The 23,582-nt window shown below is 34.8% G+C and overlaps 3 protein-coding genes across 3 annotated transcripts; all 3 read left to right on the top strand.

The window, feature by feature from the left end:
• Positions 1–1,605: 1,605 nt before the first annotated feature.
• On the top strand, positions 1,606–22,357 carry LOC134671584 (uncharacterized). The gene is made up of 13 exons (XM_063529443.1): positions 1,606–1,766; positions 4,128–4,203; positions 4,446–4,534; positions 4,688–4,799; positions 5,868–5,944; positions 16,166–16,277; positions 17,608–17,696; positions 18,352–18,463; positions 19,659–19,819; positions 20,927–21,002; positions 21,175–21,263; positions 21,481–21,592; positions 22,240–22,357. The coding sequence occupies exons 1-13, from the start codon at positions 1,689–1,691 to the stop codon at positions 22,326–22,328; spliced, it is 1,272 nt and encodes a 423-aa protein (XP_063385513.1). The 5' UTR covers positions 1,606–1,688; the 3' UTR covers positions 22,329–22,357.
• LOC134671325 (general odorant-binding protein 19a-like) lies at positions 8,475–16,782 on the top strand. Its single transcript, XM_063529152.1, has 5 exons — positions 8,475–8,813; positions 9,407–9,482; positions 9,715–9,803; positions 16,166–16,277; positions 16,623–16,782. Exons 1-5 carry the CDS (start codon positions 8,751–8,753, stop codon positions 16,709–16,711), a joined length of 429 nt encoding a protein of 142 aa, XP_063385222.1. The 5' UTR covers positions 8,475–8,750; the 3' UTR covers positions 16,712–16,782.
• Positions 17,046–19,195, top strand: LOC134671324 (general odorant-binding protein 72-like). The gene is made up of 5 exons (XM_063529150.1): positions 17,046–17,184; positions 17,306–17,381; positions 17,608–17,696; positions 18,352–18,463; positions 19,059–19,195. Exons 1-5 carry the CDS (start codon positions 17,119–17,121, stop codon positions 19,145–19,147), a joined length of 432 nt encoding a protein of 143 aa, XP_063385220.1. The 5' UTR covers positions 17,046–17,118; the 3' UTR covers positions 19,148–19,195.
• Positions 22,358–23,582: the final 1,225 nt, after the last annotated feature.

Here is a 23,582-nt window from a genome sequence, read left to right as displayed (position 1 = left end):
TATCAGCTATGGAACCCTAAAACAGAAAAGTACGGAAGAAGGATCCTGTAGGTACCACCCATCCACGAAGACAGAGGATTTGTTGAAGGAATGGGACATCGTATCACAAAATAATCTCTGCAAATAAATAAAATCGATGAAATAAATAGCAACATCCATGTGTCAGAAGGTCCGAGGATGGCAACATCAACTACTAATTAAAAAAAAGTTTATTTTCCAATAGAACACAACTTAAACACGTATAATAAAAAAAAATTTTTTTTCGAGCGTTTTATTATCTAACAGAGATTTTGAAGTCCATAAACCTGAATGAAATAAAAATAAGTTTTCGGTAGCTTATGTTATTAGCTTTCATTTGAGACCATTTCCTTCAGAATTGCATGAAAATTGGAAAAGTTATTGAGCGGAGAGCCCAATATGTTTAGTATTTAAGAAGCTAAAGTGCTTGCTAAGTCCAAGCTAAACACGAGATACTTGAATTTGTGTAGAATGGTTCTGAGATTTTCGGGCAGTAAACTACACAGAAAACATTTTATGCCTCTACAAAGTTTAATATACAAGAATAACAAAAAATAAAGTCTGTATAAGCTTAATTTTATCGCCCTTAACATAATGGTATAAACAGATGTTACATTTTAGATCAAATACCTAACAAAACTGACAAATTACGTTTTTTTGCTCTCCTCAAAAATTTGTCAAAACCGAGTTACTTGTTTTCTGCTTAGGGCAGCCGAGGTATACTTAATTTTTTGGATTAGGTCTTTGAACAGGATTTTATTTTAACCTCTAGCCGCCCATACGTCAAACCTTGCCAAGCAAAATTAAATTTTATTTTGTCAACAAAAAGTTCAAATTAGAATGGAACAGGAGACCTTTTTATAGGTCTCTGGGCGGCTAGAGGCTAAATAAACGAAACAACTACTTCACTAAATACTTGTAAAAAACACAAATTAAAATAATTTCCTAGAAAGTGATTTAACTTTGTTAGAGATTTTAAATGCCCCATATTCTACTTCACACCGTATAACTTGGCGGGGCATTTAGCGTGGACGGATTCTGCGCAGCGGGCTTTATTTTTTAAAAGTTTCAGTTGGCGATTTCTATTAACAGTTGGCTAGGCCCCCAGGTTCGAAAATGAAATTGGATTGTATTAACCCTGACATTAATAATGTCGGTATAAACAAGAAAATTCATATGTAAATACGTGAGTTCCACAGTGTTGGGTCATATTCTTTCAATTCTCTGATTGGGACTGTTGAAATGACATTAACATTCCTTCTTTTTTTCTCAATTTCTAACTAACTTTGTTAAACTGTGATATCAGATAGGTACCTAATCTACTTTTTTTGCTGATGACGAATGTGTACTGGACCCCTATCTAAAATCGCATATTTTTTTGTACCTGCCTATATAGGTACGTCATCCGTCTGATGGCAAGTCTGAGCTAGGTACCTTAGTTAATAAAAAGCTAAGGCATATGTTATGGGCATAAACAAGCTATTATTATATCACTTATGGCGCGTTCGTGATTCCATAAGTATAGTCCAATGAGAGTAATGAGACAGTAATAAGCAATGTATTATCCAACACTCTCCTGTTATCACTCCATCGCAACACGACATACAACTCAAACATCTTCATATAAATACCAACGAAGCATATTTTCTTTCAAGTATTGCTTGTTCAAAATGAATAGGCAAGCATTTGAGTGGATGTGTTTTTTAACGCTCTTAACATGTTTTTTGCTGTTCAATGTTACTTACGCGGTAAGCTGATGTGAATATAAATTACTATTTAGTTTTTTAGGCTGTGATTCATTGTGTAGTGGAGATATTCCAGAGCGTTTATTATTATTTAGGTATGTCTACGATGAATAAAAAATATTCAAATTAGGTTCGCTAATAGTTAATTGATCAATCAACCGTAGTTTATAATTACTTACAATACGAGTATATAGTTGTGTATAGTGAAGTGAGCTGAAATTCTAAAATTGTAAACCGGTGGCTTAAACAGCTATACAAGATAAAAATGTGCATTTCTGAAATAAATTACCGAAAGTATATATTTTTAGAGAAAATTATAACAACCAATACCAACATGATCCTAAAATGGAGGAGGTACCTACAATGAAAAGGGCAAACAGCCCACTTTTGTACATTGTATACTTTCTTTTAATTGTATCTTAACCTGTCTTACAAATACCTAATGTAAACAAACCAATTTACTTTCATTACTTCGTCATCTCGCAGTTTTTATGGACACCGTTAATCTTATCAAAAGTTTAAATAAGTAGGTAGTTAAATCTTTTATTTATATCAATTTATAGTTAAAATTTACGTTTTTCAACACACGTACGAGTATCATAAAATTCAAAACCAATTAACCACAAAGTACGACTAGCATCAAGATAAAATGTTATGTTGGAAATTGATACATACATGGTTAAATACTGAACGTAATATGAACGAGCTACATATCTGGCCTATAACCGCGAACATCGAAGTTCGCAAATTGCGGGCATTTTTCTCTGTCACTCTAATTACGCCTTCATTGGAGTAAAAGCGAAAGATCCCCGCAATTTGCGAATTTCGGTTTCCGCGGTAGCCGCTCTGGTTCGTAAAAGGGATGTCATTGCCATCAAATCATAATAAAAACAAGTTTCGGCTCACACTAGCGTAAAAAGAAATGATGTCGACCAGTAAGTTGGGACATGTCCGATAAAGCTGGGTCTATAATTTTTTTTTACAAAAAGTGACCAAACTAGTTCCACTGGCTTAGGTACTACTAGTTAAAACACACAATAATATTATACTTAATATAGGTACATTATTAGGCTCCGACTACACTAAGTTTGCAGTGACTTGGCAGTAATAACGCTTACCTACATATATTATTGTAGGAGCTATAGAGTCTGTTCGGAAAGAGAAGAGTCGTGGAATGTATTGGGCTCCATACATTCCGCGACTCTTCTCTTTCCGCACAGACTCTACTTGACGTAGCACTTGGCATGAAAACTTAGTTTGGTGGGGATCTATAAAGTCTCATATTCAATAATACTTCACATGCAAGTATATTAAAATTAATTATCACTTTGATTGTACTTCCGTTAAAGCTGGGTGTTGTCATTTTCAACACAAGGTGTTAGGTACTTATAAAATAACTGCTTATTTAGTTTAAATTCCCGACAATTATATCAAAATAACTATACAGTCCTTTCGACACTATGGTTTATAATTAAGTATTTAAAACTTTTTATAAAATGGCATACTCCGTTACGGTGTATACCTTTGTATCTTAGCACTGACAGCTTCGGACGAATTTTTATTGAAAATAATGGGGTTTCCACGTTATTTTGCTGTTTTTCTTATAACCGCACTATGTTTACATAGTTCATTTGCGGTAAGTACTACTTATTTGGCAGAAACTGTAACTTTTTAAATTTTCATGTCATTTATTGTTGAGAAATGCTACAAGTTGGGCGGCACAAGTCAATGTCAAAATTTTTACATTATTAAGGACTTATGAATGTCAAAATCGGCTCTTGAATTTTGATTTTGACATAGGTATTAGAAACTAGTCTAACTTAACAAAGAACTACTTATTTTGCTGTAAGTTTGTAGTTATTTCGATTGGACCTGGACCTGTTTGAAATATGTTTCATGGAAAGGTGGCAGACCTCCTCTAAATGGTTAAATGTTCTGCACTTATAAATCTTACAATAGTTTTTTTAATTCCCTAGGATTGGTAGATTACTTACACCACATAGTAGAACGAGCTAACTTGTTCGTTAAAATTACTGTCATTGCCCTGAAATCGTTAAAAAAACAAGTTTCAGGCCACACCACACTGACGTAAAAAAATGTGGCCCAGTGATTTGTCCATGTCCGGCCAGATTTGGTCCCATTGACTTAAAAAAAAACACTATATCATTTTATTAATGCTAGTGTAGTGCAGCACCGTCATTTTAAAATAAATCCAAAAGCTGAATTGACAAAAAAAAACTATTTAATCATCGAACATGCATGCTCTCATAATTTCACGAGACGAGATGTGTAGAGGAGATCACATCCAGACAAAATATACATACATATATCACAAGCAAGTACAATTGTATTTTTTCCATGCAGATGACAAGACAACAGCTGAAAAATTCAGGAAAAATGATGAAGAAGTCCTGTATACCGAAAAACGATGTAACTGAAGGTAATAAAATTAATAATATTATTTTCATTACATGTGCTATTGAACCCCGATTACAAATGTTACAAAATTAAGAACCATTCAAACAGTATATTTTTGTAAATTCACGGCTCACACGGTTTATATTACCTACATTATTTGACTGTATACATAAAATATACAAATATACAGGGTGTCGCGTTCAGTACAAATCAAACGAAGGCCAATGAAAGAGGACTTTGTAGGGAACTTATTTTTGGTTTCAGAGATGGTCGGTTCAATAGAGCAGGGAAAATTCATAGAAGAAAGAAATGTTATGTGTTACATCGCGTGTATCTACACTATGACTCAAGTAGTAAGTATGATTTTTTATTTAAATATAAAGTTGCCTTTTCAGCACAAAAAACTATGAGTTGTAAAACTCGTGGATTAATTAGGTATGAAATATATATTTTTAATTTAATATTGCAAATACGAAATATTGCCAACATGTATAATTTCATTGCAGGTAAAAAATAATAAATTAAGCCATGAAGCAGTACTCAAGCAGGTGGACATGATGTTCCCTGCCGACATGCGGGTCGCTGTCAAAGCCATGGCTGAGAAATGCAAGGACGTTTGTGAGTACCTCCCCATTCATACGTTGGAGTTATGTAGATATGAGCGTCTCTTCAATTTTTTGCTATTTTTAAATATTGTGATTTTTTTGCCATTTTTGTGTTATTTCCTAATGGGATAGTAAAATGTCTCAGAGTTTTTTCCTATTGTGTTACCGTTTCCCCATATACTTTGTATGGCGGTAACAAAAAGGAAAGTATCAAAAATGTATGGAAATTATAGGACACTTTTTCTCCTATAAGGATGAAAAGGGCTCGCGATCCTGACTAGAAATAACACAAAAATGGCAAAAAAGTTCACAATATATAAAAATGGCAAAAAATAATAAAGACGCTCAGATACGGTGGTGGTTCTTGTAGTAGTATGTGGATATTAATACACAGATCTAATTTCTAATTTATATTTCCTGTATCCGGAATTTAAGGTGGTGTAATAAATGTGCACAGAACATTTCGGGACCCGAAGCAACAGGAACTGCCATCCTTAACTTTTAGTCTGCTTCCACTTTTTTGTATGCTATTAAATTTCTTACAAACACGAGATACGAATTATGCCTCGAATTTAGATTTGACCCACTTAACCCGGGGTTCTCAATCCTTTTTAAGTTTCACTTGCAAGTTTAAAATTTAATCTCGGCGCCCTAACAGTCCTAAGTGTCCTAACACAGCTAGACTATTCGAAATGGATAGGTAACATGGTAAGGTGAGGAGGATTGCCTTACGGCGCCCGTCTTTATTGTCTACGAAGCACAGTTTGGAAACTAAACTAAATCTATCGGTGTCTGGAAGAAATAGTATTTTATTAGCGTCTAAGATTGATTGTTTTTAACGATAGCACTGCTGTGTAATAGGCACGAGCACGATTTAGATTCAACAATTCGTTATGGTTTTGACGTTATTTTGATATGACTTTGATGATGATGACCGAAAATTCTGTACCACCCTGCAATAAGTTGCTATGTGGCAAATAATTGTACGGTCAGCCAAGAAAGTGGTTTATCACTTTTCGACTGCTGACTTCTGCATTGACTTGATTGCTGACTTTGGCTGACTGTACTTTTTTCGTTACAGCAAAGAAATACAAAGACATATGCGAAGCTTCATATTGGACTGCAAAATGCATGTACGACGCTGATCCGGCGAACTTTGTTTTTCCTTAAGTAGCTTAAAAATCATGTTGAGATACATAATATATAATGTTTGTGATACATAATATAAGCATTGCCTTGGAAACAAGCTTTTTATGTGACCTTAAATGAAATACACTTAAAACATGTAGATACTTATTTGCCAGAGCTGAACCTAATCGAACGAGCGAGCGAAGCGAAGCGAAGTTCTTACATTCGACTTCGGACACGCGGCCGGCTAGCGGCACGTCCCGGCATTTCGATGTTTTTAAGCTGAACTGTCAGAAGATAGTTTGATACTCAAGAACTTAAGTAAATTTGTCCTAATTTAAATGAAATTGGGTAAACGTGTAGTTGAGGGCAGTAAATTTTAGTCATTAAATTATGAGCAGGCTTTATCAAGAGGTTATTAAGCTAGAAGAGCTTAAAATGCTAAAAAGCTATTTGTGAGGGGTCATGCATTTCTGGTCTTCTTTTTTGTAAGAAAGTATGGTCGAGTTTGGTATCAAATGAAAGCGCTCGCCTTGCACTTTTATAATATCGTCTTTAAATTTACCATTTTGGAATAATTAGCAAGATAAAAATAAACATAGTATAGGTATTTGACATTTGGCAAGAAACTATGGAAGGTAGAGGTTCTACACTCCATAGATACAAGAAACAATACGGCTTACCACAGATACAGTTTATTTTAATCTCTATGGTGTTGGTGAATCAGTTAAAGGCTCCACAGAGCTTACAATTATAGTTTGTCAAAGGACTGTCTCGTTTCAAACACAGACAGAGAGAATGATACTATCTTTGTCTTACACCAGTACTAGCACCCGAAAGAAAAGGACGAGTATAGTTTTTTTGTTCTTATTTACTGACAAATTTGATTTGACAACTATATTCGCACACGTTTTCAATCCATTGTCGACTTTAGCCTCGCCACAAGGCCACAGACGTTCGAAATGGGGTTGGCAACTGTCAAAGGTTTGCATAGTTGGCGCCATCATAGCTTGCCTCTTTGTCTATGAGATTTGGCTTAAATGACTGGCATCCAGGACATAAATATTCATTACAAACAAAAAATTGACACAATTCTAGGGATTGACAGGGCAAGCTATGCTGGCGCCATCTTCAAAATACTTCGACCGGCCAACCCCATTTTCCGAACGGAATGACATTTGTAGAGCGACGTCCCGTTCCTACCTGTCATTCCGAACGTCTGCGGCCAAGGTAAGTGGTCGTTTTATAGGTTTTTGGGGGCGCAGATTTCGAAAATGATGACCATTTTGAAATCCAACATGGCGGCCAAGCACTATGTCATAAAAGTCGTCATGGATGTCGTTTTATCGGTTTTGGGGGGCGCAGATTTCGATAATGATGACCATTTTGGATTCCAAGATGGCGGCCATGCACTATGTCATAAAAGTCGTCATGGATGTCGTTTTATAAGTTTCGGGGGGCGCAGATTTCGATAATGATGATCATTTTAGATTCCAAAATGACGGCCGTCCACTATGTTATAAAAGTCGTCATATATGTCGTTTTATAGGTTTTTGGGGGCGCAGATTTCGAAAATGATGACCATTTTGGAATCCAACATGGCGGCCATGCACTATGTCATGAAAGTCGTCATGGATATCGTTTTATAGGTTTTAGGGGGCCCTGATTTCGAAAATGATGATCATTTTAGAATCGAAAATGACGGCCATGCAGTATGTCATAAAAGTCGTCATGGATGTCGTTTTATTGGTCATGATCATCATTTTCGAAATCTACACACCTGTTTCAAATAAGGTATAGGTAGATGCATCCTAGTAAGTCAACAACATCTATATCTACTATCGAATTGTACTTTTGATAGTAGTACGAAATGTAATCTGAAAGGAGTCAAGTAATATATTCCTGTAATGAAGAATCTACATTGATTCCAATTACTAGTAATTGTAGTATTCGAAAATTGATTCCTGATTCCTCAAATGGAATTGTACTTAGTAGGTAATTCGGTATTGTTAGATAACAAAGTAATCTGGGAATCGGTAATCAGATTACAAAGTAATTTCCAGTAATCGTGGAATCAGGAATCAATTACGAAATGCCCATCTCGGACTAAGTAGCACTGCATTCAATTGATCTTTTTGGCGAACGGCGAGTTCACAGTTCGGGGCGAACTACTAGTTAATGTATCTAAAACATGGTACAAATAAGCGTACACATACATATAATCACGTCTATTTCCCGGAGGGGTAGGCAGAGACCACGGCTTTCCACTTGCTACGATCCTGACTTACCTCTTTTGCTTCCTTCACTTTCATAACTCCTCATACACGCTCGCCGGTTTAGGGTGCTCTTGACCTGGCCTTTCTTCAGGATTTCCCCGATCTGATCAGGGAAAGTCCGCCGAGGTCTACCCTTTCCAACTCCCACTTCTACTTCTCCCTTATACACTCTTTGTTAGCCTTCTTCCATTCATTCTTCACAAACAAAATTGGTAATAATAGAATTGAACAACAGTTAGTATTATTATATAGGTATTCAATATACAACTGGTGTTTTTTTATAACATTGAACGAAACATTGTCAACTCGTAAATACTACTTATGGCTTAATATGACACGGCATTAACGTTTAATACCCAGTTACAATGTATGCAACGTTTAAAGAACCAGTAATTTCCTCTTTAGAATTACCAGTCTTTTCAAATTTGATTCGTACCGTATCATCAACTTTTTGGGTATAAAACAGTAAAGAATTTTCTAGTCATGATTTTGCTATTGGTTTTGAATGACGACACAAGCTACTCTGCACTGCTACTAGTTATAGTGAAGTGCAATTTAAAATGAAATATATTACTGTGTTAAGTTTAGTGTTTACTATAATATGTTCAGATACGACGTTTGGGGTAAGTTATTAATATACTTAAGTAAAATTAATATTAGTTCTACATTAGGAAAAGGTCTAGTTACTTTAGTCAGGCGTGGCTCACTCCGCGATTTCGTCGCTTTGTAACAGGTAGCTACAAATACATCCGTCCACACTAATTTTGGTGGCTAGCTGTTAGAGAGTGAATCTTCTGTACCTAGTACTATTATTTATTCTGTGCTTTAGTGAACAACAGTTTAACTTCATTGTAACTTGTATCTATATAAATTGTCATCGAAGATTGAGTTGACGATAAATATATCCGTAATATTTATACGTTAATACTTAATTTAGTATCCATCAGTAAAGGAAATAGTTTTTTTTATTGCCCTACTGATCTTGACGATAACCGAAATCATAACAATTTTCCGTAAAAAAGAGATAAAATCTGAAACCTTGATGTACATTATAATTTTTGGCAATAAACGGCTTAAAAGTTATATTTCATACACGCTATTATATACTTTGGGTCAGGTACACTTAGGTCGAATTAGATTTTATTATTACATGTATTGTGTTGGGATGTAGCGTCATTAAAGAATAATAATTGAAAGGAAGCATACATATTTACAGATGACTCGAGAACAGCTAAAAAAAACATTAACGATAACTAAGAAACAATGCATGCCGAAAACCGGAGTAACGGAAGGTAAGGACAAAAAATGGATTAAACACTTTTTATCAATAAAATTAAGATTAAAAAAAAAACGAGGGTACTGCGCTTCGAGGAGTTTTGGGCAGAAGTAGCGTTAGGATCAATTATATATTCTAAAATATCGATTTTAAAGTTATGATATGACATCGGGGTAACATATAAATGGTACCTATCAATATATCGTTTTAAGTCTTTCAATCTAATTGGTTTAAATATTTATTTGCAGAAAAAGTGGGCAGGATAGAGCAAGGTGTATTCTATGAAGAAAAAAACGTAATGTGCTACGTCGCTTGTATCTACAAGTCCATCCAAGTGGTAAGGAACGATGGCTCTGATAAACGTGTGTGTCTACAGTAAGTATGTGCATTATTTTCATCTTCACATAGGAAGATGTCAAAACAGAAAAAAAATACAAATAATGGGACATATAGGATGTAATTCCATTTCCAGATCAGGTCAGAAATTATGATGTTTTGAGCTAATAAAACGTAAAAAATTATTTATACCAACGTAGGGTGACGGCACCAGTAATGGACACGGCACCAATTATGGACATTTTTTACGTTGATCGAATTTATTAAGCAACTGTCCCAACATTTTTCAACTGGCAACACTAAAGCATAACCAATAGACGTTTGAGCTGTCATTTTGACACATGTCACCAAAATCAGCCGTTTTGTTCTAAGATGGCTGCGAAGTAAAATCTCGTTGCGGGCGGTGGTCATAAAAATCCGTTATTGTTGTTGAAATCGTTAAGGAGGTGAGTACATATTTGTGCATGGTGTTATCTTGTGTTATGTTGTAATGAGATTTGATGTTATTTTTACTGAATAATACTATATTGCAAGTAAATTGAGCTAAGTTGAATATACCCAATCACAGCAATAAGTTTTTTGTGGGGTTTGTTCATTACTGGATTCGATATTTTATGAAATTCAGTAATGGACAAGTGTCCAAGCTTAAGCTTTTTATTACTTTTTTAGTTTATTGTGTTATATTATTTAATTTATTGCACTAAACATTTGAGTTGGGTTGATTTTGTGATTGCTCTTTATTTTCCAATAATGGACGATGTCCATAACTGGGTATTTTTAGTTGTCCATAATTGGGCTCCTTGTTTTGTCTTAGATGGATGGATAAATGTGGTCGGACTGCTAAAACTGCCAGGCTAAGGCGAGGCCGACCAAACCATACGTCAACAGGTTTATTTTGCTATTATAATCCGTTTTTTATTCATCCTTTTTTCGATGAGGCAAATAATAGCTGTCACGTGGTACCACAAATTTGGTCGGACTGCAAAAACTGCCAGGCTACGGTGAGCCCGACTAAGCCATTTTTACTGTCCCCAAGGTCAGGTATCCTACCATACAAGTTTCATTCTATTTTTCGATGAGGTATTTTTTTGATGTTTTTTTGTCCAACGTTTTTGCCATTTGTACAAAATCTGCCAGGTTAAGCCTAGGCCGACCAAGTGCGTTGGAAGGTACTAAATGTCAGGTACCTCTACAGGGTAGGTATATTCTATTTTTTGATCAGGTTTGTTTCATGCAGCCGGCAACCGGACTAAAACTCTTATAGTATAACTTAGAAATCTAAATGAAAGTTCAAATAGCGTTAATAAACGTTGATTTGTGACATCATTTGTTTCATTTATGTGTTCAATACAAAAGTGTCCATTAATGGATGTTCATAATTGGGTCCATGTCCATGACTGGGTGTCCATTACTGAATTTTTGATGTCCATCAATGGTGATTTCGTAAATTTCAATTTATATATTTTTTATTAATTATGTATTAAACATACAGAATTTTTGGTTTTGTTTAAATGTTCCTCATGTATTTGAGTGCCGAAAAAAAAATCACCATTTTTGTATCGTCAAAAAACATCCCATTTTTAAACGAAATTCTAATTTAGTGCGCTTAACATGTCCATGATTGGTGCCGTCACTCTACTAGAATATTCCGTCGCTGATTTAACTGAATTGAGAATTTCCCCCTTTTGAATATTGAAGTCAGTTAAGCATTGCGGATACTTTTAAATAATGGAGTAGGTAAGAGTAATTCTGAAGTTTTGCATATGGGCACTGTGGATGTCTGAAACCCGTGGAAGACTATTCCAACCGAAAGTGTGTGTTAATTTAACTCCCAACATCAAAAAGATCAAAGCATTAGCGTAGCGAAGCGTAGGCACATATAAAATACGATTGTTTGATTCCTTCGTCAATTATAGGATTTATAGGTTAACTCAGTCGGTTCACCTTTGGAGTTGGCCTTTTAGACTTATAAATATAACTTTTATTACCTAACAGAGCTTCTTACGTCATGGAGAATAAACACGTTCCAAACTTAATTGCGGTAAAAAGTTTATGAATGTATAATTCGACACTAATCAGAACAGGTTTTTATTTTCTATTGTAGTTAAATAAATTGTGGCAATATATTGTTGTGTTGTATCCATGTTTTAATACAATGGAATAAGGTATATAATTGTAAAAATATAAGTATTTGACATCTACTTACTTCTAATGTTTTTGTTATTGTTCGTGTTGGACGTATCGAAACCTACGTGGACTTTTAAGATTCATAAGACAATCGCCGCCGTCATACGAGTACATATTATATACATTATATACTTACCTAAAATCGCAAAAAAATGAAAAATAGAAATTGAAAATGTTACATCTAATGTTCTAATGTATTACAATATCAAGCATAAAATCTAAGAATAGATATCTAGGTAGATATATGAATTTAACGTTCATGCCTTTATAATCTGTGTTATTTTATTTATCTCTTTAAACAAAATAACATGAAAATTAACTACAATATTAAGTATTGAAGTAACAATATAAATAAAATAACAAGTCTGTTTCCCTTCGACGTTTCCACTCTATATGTAAACAAAACTACCGTATCCGGAAAAATACCAAATTAGAGATCCGTCAATAATTAACATCAAGGTCGCGTTTTACCAAAATAGTGTGGTTTTACAGATTGCAAACGCTTAATAGAGCCCGTCATAATTAAAGAGTTAATTGTGGCTTTCCAACAGAGAAGAGTCCTTATGCTTCATCTGCAATAAGGACCCTTCTTCAGTATTTTGTTGATATTCAGATGGAAACGTCCTTATTGCACTTGAAGCAAAGGACCTTCTGTAATGAAAAGCCTCAATTTTGTAATGAGTAGGTACATATACAGTATATGGTGTATACAGGTACCCAATCTAACGATAAATTTAAGTAGGAGTACTTACTAAGATAAGTAATTATTACCATATCTTACGGATATATTTAAGAAACCACAGTCCGTGACAACACTATGTAGCAAAACCAGTGCTTTGGGAAAAACCCATTGTTTTACTGACTGTGCTAGTAACGAGCATACCTACCGTACGTGCGGAGCCTGTAGCTGATTCAGATTTTACGGTTTTAATATTATTTTGATTTGACCTTGAAGATCGCTCGCGCTGATTGGTGCATGAAAAGAAGTGGTCAAGGTCGTATTCATCATCATCATATCAGCCACAGGACGTTCACTGCTGGACATAAGCCTCCCCCAAAGAGTGCAACAATGACCGCTCTTGCGCCACCCGCATTCAGCAAAGGTCGTATTAAAAGCATAACAAGTTGCTAAATCTGAAATGCGCTCCTGGACTTTGACTGGCAGTCATATTCGAGGGGTGAGCTGGATATTTTTGTATTCAAATAAGAACTCTATGCATGTAAAGTTAGAGTTCTAATTTGAATGTAAAGATATCTAGACTTATCAGGTTTGACTGCTCACCCCTCGAAATAGGTAGGTACATAATTTTTTTACATAAACCTAGCTCGCAAAAACTTACAATATAATTTAAGTATTTTTGCCGAGACAGGAAACGTCATGCTTAAATGCATTTATTTTGTTTTTTAGAAGTTGTTACCTATTAGATATTGTAACCTTTTGACCGCCAAGGAAGGCCAGAGACGCACATGGTTACAGTTTAATATTAACTTTTATAGTTTGTTCGGAAAGAGAAGAGTGTTGGAATGTATTGGGCCCTATACATTTCATGACTCTTCTCTTTCCGCACACACTCTATGCATTCCAATAACGTTGATAATGGGGCGCCTTATATTACCTATAATATTTATAATAGGCGTGGCGTTCAAAGCTACTGATATATCTATTAACTCTAATCTGATATTAACTTTAATCTTTAAATTAACTCTAATCTGCATATATGATGCAATTGAAACAAATATAAAACGTAACCAAATAAATCGACCTTGTGGAACTTCAATCCGTATTATCGCTTCTCTTTAATCGACGAGTCATTTAGGTACAATGGACATTTCATAGCGTACTGAACAACCAAATAAGCTTAAACACTAAATGGCTAAACAATTCTGCCGCCTTAAGAAAAAAAACCATAAGTGACAATTATTGCGAAATTGAGTTATTGATACCCTCGAAATCAGGAAGAAAAATGTGATTTTTCTATCTAGCAGTTATTTCTTTATCTCTAACAGGTCCCGATTTAGACAAGCATAACTACACGTCATTTTGGTAAAGTTACTGCCTTTTTGAGAAAGAAAAAGCATAAGTATATATTCATAGACAGAAAAGTACTAAATTGACGACTTGTGTTTTTTTCCTTTATCTTGAATTTGAGCCCAACAATTATTTCACAAGAAGAAAAACCATAATATTGGGTTTCTATAAAATTTATATGTAAAAAACCCATAAGTTGACAGAAGTGTTCATTCTTGTTAGTATAAAATAATTATTAGTCATAACTCTGGGAATCTGAAAAAACATAAGTTGCACGTTATGTTTTTTCTATCTCGTATGACTCTTCCTTATGCTCTTTCTGCTTAGTGTCGGTTGCAAAAAAGTAAACTTGTGCTTTATTTATTAAACGTTATGGTCAGTTATGCTTTATCAGGCTAGTAGGTAGTCCCCCTCCGGTCCCCTATAAGGACAGATTTTGGCCGGTTCACTCCTGGTTACTTTCCTTCGGAAGAGGTTGCGCGTACGACGCACGTATTAATTACTCCTGTGCCTACTTCAAAAAATATTAGAAGTGTTAATGTGTATACGTGATTGTAATAAGTGTCAAAATTATTCGTAAGTATACTTATATCCATTGTACGTTTCTCATCTTGTCGCGTATTTCAGATTTTGCATATATTTTTGAATAACTTTAGGTATATTTGTCGCGGTCATTCTAGTACCTACCTACGTTAAGGCTTGGCGCGCGTATTCAAATGTATACATATGCGTATCTGGAATTAACATTATCTATTTATTTATATTGGTGTTAAGTAACTTGTCTATGAGACTGCTGTTGAGTACCTACCTAAAACATATTAGAACCCTAACCACGAATTTAAGGTACAATGGTTTAAAATAACGTGGCTTTAAGTTTCGGTCCTATGTGTGATCACTCCGGCACCACCGAGCTTTATGTATGTTGCAAAATAACACGTACAGTTTTACATTGGCACATGGCTTAATTTTAGTACGAGATACACCGCCCAGAATCATGCTTTCATGAAACAGGCATTTCCCGACTACTTATTTTTCATTATGTTTATTTCATGAGTATCGCTTTGTTGTTATTTTTATGATTTCAAGTTTTGTTATAATGAAATAAAATTGATAATGAGTGTTTGAGCTGTATGTAACATTCTAATTCTAACCATCAGTATTTATTCTATAACGCAAAGGCTGTTTGTGCTTGCTTCTTGGCTGTGGGTGCGTTTTTTTTTGTATTGGTTATCAGATTACTAACGATGCGGCAGTCATCCAGGAGCAGACGGTTGCTTCTTATGGCCAGATGTGAGATTCAAGAAAATAATGTCTAGCCACAAACATCGGCAGCATCTCAATAAATTAAGGACTAGTACTTAGTACAATCTACTCGTACCTCATTTCAGTTTTGTATTACATATTGTGACATTTTAAAGGTCCCTAATAGCATTTGCACTTAGGTAGTGCAATCTAATTGTGCATTTTTTTAGTTATATATTACATTATTAATCAAATATCTCTAAAAATATCTCATTTGTTTTCTTTTAATAAATAATCCTGAATCTTCATCGTATTTTTATGAACTCCTGTAACGAGATAACTCATAATTTGAGAACGTTAACTAAGCAAAAAAAACATAAAGTACCCAGTTGTGCTTTTTCAGCTTCGAGATCGGTCAGTAACATAAGCACAACTGTGTACTTGTGGTTTTATTTCTTAGACATCGTAGTGCAAAACTAACACAAAAACCATAAGTACACACTTATGTCATTTAATGTTAGTAAAGATATTTTTATTTTATTTATATCACGAGGCAGTAACTATTTTTTCTAAATAACTTATTTAAATAAAAAGATAATCGAATAATTTACAGCGCATAAAAATTCTACACAATTACTTTATTCATTAACAAAAGTTTCAACTTTGTACTTTGAATTTAACCCATTTGAACAGGAGTGCAAAGTTTTTTGGCTTTTTCTCGAAACTTACTTTTTGTCAGTTATGGTTTTTTTTCTTAAGGCGGCAGAATTAAACTCTACCTAAAGGGCAATTTTTAGCTGCGCAAAGGTACCCTGGAGTGTGCGCATGGCACGATTTCAGTCACGGCGGCTGAAAGCGTGTCTTTACCCTGATTACCAATCCAATTTTCATGTATTTTGTGACAGGTTAAGAACGAGAAATTAAATAAAGACATGGTGGCGAAGCAAATCGATATTCTCTATCCTGCGGACATGAAGGCAGCCGTGAAAAAGTCTGTGGCGAAATGTATTGACGTTCGTAAGTATTTTTAAAACTGCATCTAACATGTATATCAAACATAAAATCCATTTAACCCACTCGTATGGTGTGGTGCAAAAAATATCTCAATACATAAAACCAAATGGTTTTTGTTACTTTTTATAACCACAAAATTCGAAGAATGCACTCAAAACATGGTAAATAGATATTAATACCTATTACTTCAACGCAAAAAATAAATAAGAAACTCATGTAACGATCTATTTATGACAATTTTTTCGTATTTTTTTATTAGGTTACCAGTGTCAGACACTTTAAGCCGACAAGCACGAAATCTGATCCTAAAAAGTACCTACTTACATTGTTTTTTATTTTATTTTTCAGAGGACAATTACAACACGGAGTGCGAGCGAGTGTTCTATGCTGTAAAGTGTTTGTACGAAGACGACCCTCCCAATTTCATTTTCCCATAAATGATCAGTTGTACTGACTTCGCTGTATTTAAAAAAACGATTTAGCAATAAATAAGTTTGCGATAAACTGAGTTAATTTGTTTTGCTAAGTACCTATAGTTAATAGAGTATTGAATTAACTATATAGCAGGAGATTTTTTCACTGCAGCTGACTATACATGAAATAATTACCACTTTGATTGTACTTATTACGTAAAAGCTGGGTGTCAATACAAGGTGTTGTTTATAAAAATAACTGCAAATTTTCTTTAAACTCCCGACAATTATATCTAAATTACTATACACTCCTTTCGACACTATGGTTTATAATTAAGTATTTAAAAGTGTTTATAAAATGGCATACACTCTTAGAGTAGAACTCTTTGTATCTTAGCACTGACAGCTTCGGACGAATTTTATAGAAAATAATGCGCTTTCCACGATATTTTGCTGTCGTTCTTATAACCACACTATGTATACAGAGTTCATTTGCGGTAAGTACTTATTTGGCAGAAACTGTAAGTAATTTTTTAAATTTTCTTGTCATTTATTTTTGAGAAAAGCTGGTCGTCCCCATGTTGATCTTACTTGACGATATTTAATAAATGTTTACAGATGACTAGAGCGCAACTGAAAAATTCCGGAAAACTTCTAAAGAAAACATGTATGCCAAAACATGATGTAACAGAAGGTATGCACTATGCATGTATAATAATATACCTAACAAGTATAGAATTCGATCTAACGGAGCCCTGTTGTTATGTCACCAAACTTTAATTCGAATTTTATATCTTAAGTTTTTTGAATGTACCTAAGTACCGTTACTTGCAGACTTGCAGAGTAGGTATGTATGATTATATGAATCGCAAGTATATTTTTCTTATAATTTATTAAGTTACACATCCTAATGTTTACAGATCAAATTGGAAAGATAGAGCAAGGCAAGTTTTTGGAAGAAAAAGACGTAATGTGCTATATAGCGTGCATTTATTCAGTTGGTGGTGTGGTAAGTACACAACTAATGTAAATTTTTTTCATAGCCTACTTTGGTGTCCCACTGCTGGGCAAAGACCTCCCCTCGTTTTCTCCATTCGACCCTGTCATCGGAATTTTCCCATCATTTGGGGTAGAATGCGTCCAAATCGAAGCCATCTCCTTTTCGGTCGTCCTGAACCCCGGCCTGCGCCATGTATGGTGTCCTGTAGCTCCCACTTAGTAACCATTTTGGCCAAATGTTAATAATTTATAAAAAATAACAACTTTTAGTTGGAGATGGTAATTTTTTTACCCTTTTGCGTGTTCTATATTTCATATCTTGTCCCCAAAATGTCTAGTAGATAAAATAGCCGAAATTTTCTAAATTAAGTCGCTGATTTTATAATCTGGAGCAATGCCCCAAATTGTACAAACTTCACAATAATAAGTAGGTAGATAGGTCTGTGGAGTCGCACCAAGAAAAGTCTGCAGCGGATTTGATAGCCCACGCAGTGTAAGTGTTATTTAATACGTCATAATTTCATAGGAGTTTGGAAGTAAGTGAGTCGGGAGTGAAGGCTACTTTGGCCTTTGATTTTGGATGTAAAATGATACGTGATGCATCAGTTTACGTCGAATTTTGAGCGCTAAAAGAGAGTTTCATGTTAATTGGCTTCGTATTTTAGGTTAAAAACAACAAAGTAACGCTCGATGCCATGGTGAAACAGGTCGATATGATGTTCCCGAATGAAATGAAAGACCCTGTAAAAGCTGCTATAGAAAATTGCAAAGGAGTAGGTAAGTTAAGTATTTCAAAACCCGCCGCCCTTATAAGTCTTAAATTTAAATTTTAACAAGTATTATCTACAATTACTTTAGGTTTAAAGTAAAGCAGTCTCACATCATGAGTAAAAGTCTTGATGCAAGTAAAAGACTCATTTTACGCACATTTTTTGTAATTTTATTCTAAACCCTATTTTTACACTTTTTTCTTTTGCCAAACTGCAGGACAGTTTGTTGGCAAAGGGACTTTCGGCGTACCTACTCGTAGCCGTATCTAAAGTGTCATTTTATGGAACTTGCTGACTATGTAAACAGAAGTCACTAGTAAATTCATCATTCAGGGACAATTTCAATATGGTGGTTTGTTTACATAGAGTGCAGCAACAGCATAGAACAGCAAGTTCCATAGAATGACACTTTAGCAGTAATGATTGTGTGTGACTAAGGGCCAGTTGCACCAACCACATTTGACAGACTGATCAACGTCAGCCGGCGCGCCCCAGCGTTTTACTATGAAACATTCCATACATAAAAATTTAACGAACTCTTTAACGATACGAAAAGTTTGGTGCAACCGACCCTAAGTGTAACAAATATTACTTTTTTTCAGCCAAAAAATACAAGGACATCTGCGAAGCTTGTTATTACACTGCAAAATGTCTTTACGACACCGATCCCTCCAATTTCGTATTTCCTTAATTTGTATCGAGAAACTTTGTCATGTTTTAATAAAGTTGATTGAATCTACAGACTTTTCTTCTTTCATATTTTTTTTCTCATAATGATAATAAAAGCCTAAATGGACTATACAGTCATAGTAACGGCTGGTGTTGGTGCATCATGACACATTTAATTAAGAGAAATTGATATTTCTAATTTTGGTAGGAATTTGCTAAGCTGTTAACAAAAAAATTCGTTATTTAGGTACATCTAGCATACGCAAAAATACAACCAGGCTTTGTTTCATGTACATGATGTACATAATGTACTAATACCTACATACTCTTTTTTTACTGACATGGAAACGTAAATGGACAACAAATGTGGTATTTTTTATGGTATTTTGCTGAAGCGCAGCGAGATAGGACATTAAAATGCAGCATGAATGCCAATAGAGCTATGTAAACACATACTCTACCCTCTTGATTGCACTTTAGTGTCAACAATTAGTGCAATTAAACGTCTTCCCAATGCCATCAATTTAATTAAGCCAGTTTGTATTGCAATCAAGGGAAATTGACTTCCTTTATATGGTTTGATGAAAACGACAATCGTTTTGTTGCGCCTTTGTGCCAGCGAAGATTAGTCATGGAACGGCAAACCTGGGTGTTTGTTATGGTGCTTGCTTTTTTAGCTAATGGATGTGATGCAGTAAGTTTGTTTTCAACTACATTTCCTATATCTAAAATTGCTTAATAACACGAGGCAAGTGCGAGGTAAATAAACTTGAACATTTAGGAGATATAGTAAATACTATTTATTTTACTCACAGTCAAGTACTTAAACGATACTTATTTTTTACTGTAGTGAGCGTAAATTGGTCTCAAATACAGGATGTTTTTTTTAGTCACCTGCGATAATTAACGTTGTGAGGCACACGCCACCGGTTTAAGTCCACCGCCAGGTGGCTTGGGTTCGACGACGGTGCCGCCCTTCCACACATCGACTGAAACCCCTTTTCTACCCTACCTACATATGTCTTAACCTAACCCTTATGTATTACTTATGATTCTCGTAATAAATGCTTTTGAGGTATTAACGTTGTGAATATTTAAGTCATATATTGAACAACGCGTTTATTATAAGACTAACCCCGAAAATCTCGACTCGTGAAAAAAAATTTACTCTCCCATACAAAATATCAACATGAGACCAGCCAAAATGTATGATATAGCCAATTTTTTTCGGAATTTCGGGGTTAGTCCTATAGTTGTTCAGTATGACCTATATTTTCACGTAAATTACAAGTACCTACCTAAAAGTATCTAAAAACACCCTGTACACACACACACACACACACACCACACACAGATCTTAAAACAAAATTGCCACTACTTTGAACAATAGTTGACACTGACAGATTATGTGCGTATTTGTGATTTTAACATACTTAGGTACATAATACGGAAACCTATTAAAAAAGAGTATCCATTAAGGATGACTCACGCTAGACCAGACCGTGTCCGGACCGGAGCTTCCGGCGCTTACTTTTCTATGACATGACAGGCGATCACAATACTTTCCATAGAAAACGATACGCCGGAAGCTCGGACACGGCCCGGTCTATCGTGAGTCATCCTTTATGGGGATAAGGATAGAATTAGGGCCTTTATAAGCCTTTAGGAGACATCTTTCGTTATGTCCACGGGAGACTCCTCTCCTGAACCTAATTTATGTTTGTGATTCTGTTAAACACACTAATAAGTTTTTATTAGAGATTAATTAGAATATATACATAAGTCTAACCAAAATTTACAGTTAACCAAAGCGCAAATGAAAAAATCTGCAGCAGCGTTCAAAAAGAAGTGTATGGCCAAAGAAAATGTCTCAGAAGGTATTTTTTTATGTGATACTTATTAATATTAAATTTATTGTGCAATAAAAACTAAGTAAAATAAGCTACGGCATGTTAAAACTGTCGTGGTCCAATGGGATGCTTGTGAAGTTATGGCACGTTCATTCAAGTATTTTGAAATTCAGAAAAAATATATGGATTTCCTTTACAGATATGATCGGAGACATAGAAAAAGGAAAGTTTATAGAGGACAAAGGAGTCATGTGCTATATTGCATGCATTTACCAAATGGCTAATGTCGTAAGTAAGGCTCACATAATTAAACCCAAATTGGGGGTATGCACAAAAATACGGGTAGACTACGGTGACAGGCGGGCCGTATGCTTGTTTGCCACCGACGTGGTATTAAAAAATACAACAATTCTCAAAAATGGCGCGGAATGGTATTGCGTATTATTTAAACCGCAATTTCGAACTTTAATTTGGTTATAATTTGTATTTCTTACGCTAATTTCAGGTAAAAAATAACAAACTAAGCTATGAAGCATCCATAAAACAAATCGATATAATGTATCCCGCAGAGTTGAAGGAACCCGCCAAAAAGTCTGTGGAAGCGTGTAAGGATGTATGTGAGTATCTATACCTAATGATTTATGTTGTAGTATTAAATACCTATATCATAATTATTATTTAATTAGTATTGTATAGTTAATTATCCATTTTAGCCAGTTTTCTTTCTACGGTGATTTCATATATGTATACCTATTTATTTAACTGTAGGTTAAGTATTAAAAACTATAAAAACTTATCATATTCATAATAATGTTGCCTTGAATTTTGGTCTGCGCTTGGGCAAGGTCGAATTTAGGTCAATATTTATATTAGATACAGCGCTATGATCAAATTATTATTGTATTTTAATAGCTATTCAACTCTAAAGCTACTCGAACTGAATAAGCACATTATTATCTCTCTAATGCATCCACCGTGACATTCATGAATATGTAGGTACCTATATTAGATTAATCGATTGCATCTAAGTATTTGGTACATTATATTTTTTCCTAACGTCTTCTATGACATATACGTTCTTATGCCTAAGAGATAGATTCAAATTTAACAATTGGCCATGGTTTTGATAGGACCTTGACGATTATTACCAAACATCAACTTTAAGCACATACTTTTTTGAATAAGTCAATATTTTCAGAAATAACCGCTCCGAATTTCGCGGAAAATGTAGAACTTGCCTTAAATATTGACTTTTCGTTTACAGCTAAGAAATATAAGGATTTGTGCGAGGCCTCCTTCTGGACAGCGAAGTGTATTTACGAGGATGACCCTAAAAACTTTGTATTCGCTTAGAACGACTGTCAATAAAAACTTGAATATAGTATTCCGTGTTTCATTATCCTTATGCATCATTTATCATTCGCTTGCCTTTATGCCATTCATTTGGGCTCGGCGCAACATGTCTTTTTCTTCCATACCTCTCATTCACCCGTCTCATCATTCACTTGCGTTCGTTTCATATCATCTCTCACACCATCCACCTGTTTCTCGGTTTTCATCTCCCGTTCCTTTCCTCCACATTCATTTGTAATACCTTTCTCGTCACATGACTTTCATCCCTCAAGGTGTACCACTCAAGGAGATTTGCTCTTACTTTTTCTACTGAGGGTGCAACTATCAGGCTTCAACTTTTTTTTATTACCTTTCCTAATGCATGTACACTGCAAATATCAAATATAGAATGACTAGCCGTGTATAATAAAGACAAAATGAAAAGAGGATAATCATATTCAAGAACCTATAAGATTTTGGATGTACTAATTCATTGCGAGCACCTATTTTTATACGACACAAAGAAATAAAATTCATTGCTATAAACTTGCTCGTCATGCAGATTTGCACATCAAGTAATTGCCTAGGAAGGCACAACGTCATGGTCGGCAATTATGCTCCGTTTAGGCATTAAACAATGCATTTTTCTTGGGTATCTCTGCTGGTCATGTTATTACGTGAATGGCGCTACAATATCGTAAATAGTCATTTACGCAGTAAAGGTGCTATTCATATATAATATATAGCTTTGTAAAAAATGTTTTCATTTTGTTGATCACATTGCATAACTTTTGTTTAATTAATGTAGGTTCAAAAAACGGAGTTTTTAAAAAGTCGTAGCGCTTTTTTGGATCATAACCTCCTAAGGCCCAGTCATACAAATGAACCATTGGGCCTTAGGAGGATAATACGGCTACCGTAAATTTAATTAGCAATCTTGAGCCTACTAGCCTTTCTCGAGGGACTGCATATATTGATTCGAATCCTGAGTTTGTGACTTTTGCTCGATAGAAAAAAAATCACGAAATTAGGTCTAAAATGCATTTAAAAAATTTGCAACAAAATATGCACACAAGCAAAAAATATGAACATTGCTTTTAAAAGTCGGCAAGATCATGTACGACGTACCGTAAAAGTATAAAACTTTGCCCTTTAACATAACTTTGCCCACAGCGGCACAGTTTCAGTAAAAGCGAAATAACTTAAAAGTACCTAGTTACAGATACATTTTCTGAAGAAAGTAAAGCACCTACTTATTTTTGAAACGTACAAATA

Source organism: Cydia fagiglandana, chromosome 15 (assembly GCF_963556715.1).
Source record: "Cydia fagiglandana chromosome 15, ilCydFagi1.1, whole genome shotgun sequence".
Lineage (NCBI taxonomy): Eukaryota > Metazoa > Arthropoda > Insecta > Lepidoptera > Tortricidae > Cydia > Cydia fagiglandana.
Note: the sequence above shows the minus strand (reverse complement) of the source record. Positions and strands in the feature narration are given on the sequence as shown.

What these genes read in the sequence shown, in the direction of transcription:
- LOC134671325 (XM_063529152.1), top strand. Translation starts at nt 8,751, where the DNA reads ATGAAATATATTACTGTGTTAAGTTTAGTGTTTACTATAATATGTTCA. An exon ending in TCTACAAGTCCATCCAAGTG is followed by an intron (nt 9,804 to 16,165) that starts GTAAGGAACGAT and finishes ATTTTGTGACAG; the next exon opens with GTTAAGAACGAGAAATTAAA. An exon ending in GGCGAAATGTATTGACGTTC is followed by an intron (nt 16,278 to 16,622) that starts GTAAGTATTTTT and finishes TTTATTTTTCAG; the next exon opens with AGGACAATTACAACACGGAG.
- LOC134671324 (XM_063529150.1), top strand. Translation starts at nt 17,119, where the DNA reads ATGCGCTTTCCACGATATTTTGCTGTCGTTCTTATAACCACACTATGT. An exon ending in AAAACATGATGTAACAGAAG is followed by an intron (nt 17,382 to 17,607) that starts GTATGCACTATG and finishes TAATGTTTACAG; the next exon opens with ATCAAATTGGAAAGATAGAG. An exon ending in TTTATTCAGTTGGTGGTGTG is followed by an intron (nt 17,697 to 18,351) that starts GTAAGTACACAA and finishes TTCGTATTTTAG; the next exon opens with GTTAAAAACAACAAAGTAAC.
- LOC134671584 (XM_063529443.1), top strand. Translation starts at nt 1,689, where the DNA reads ATGAATAGGCAAGCATTTGAGTGGATGTGTTTTTTAACGCTCTTAACA. An exon ending in AGAAAATTGCAAAGGAGTAG is followed by an intron (nt 18,464 to 19,658) that starts GTAAGTTAAGTA and finishes AATTTAATTAAG; the next exon opens with CCAGTTTGTATTGCAATCAA. An exon ending in GGAAGCGTGTAAGGATGTAT is followed by an intron (nt 21,593 to 22,239) that starts GTGAGTATCTAT and finishes TTTCGTTTACAG; the next exon opens with CTAAGAAATATAAGGATTTG.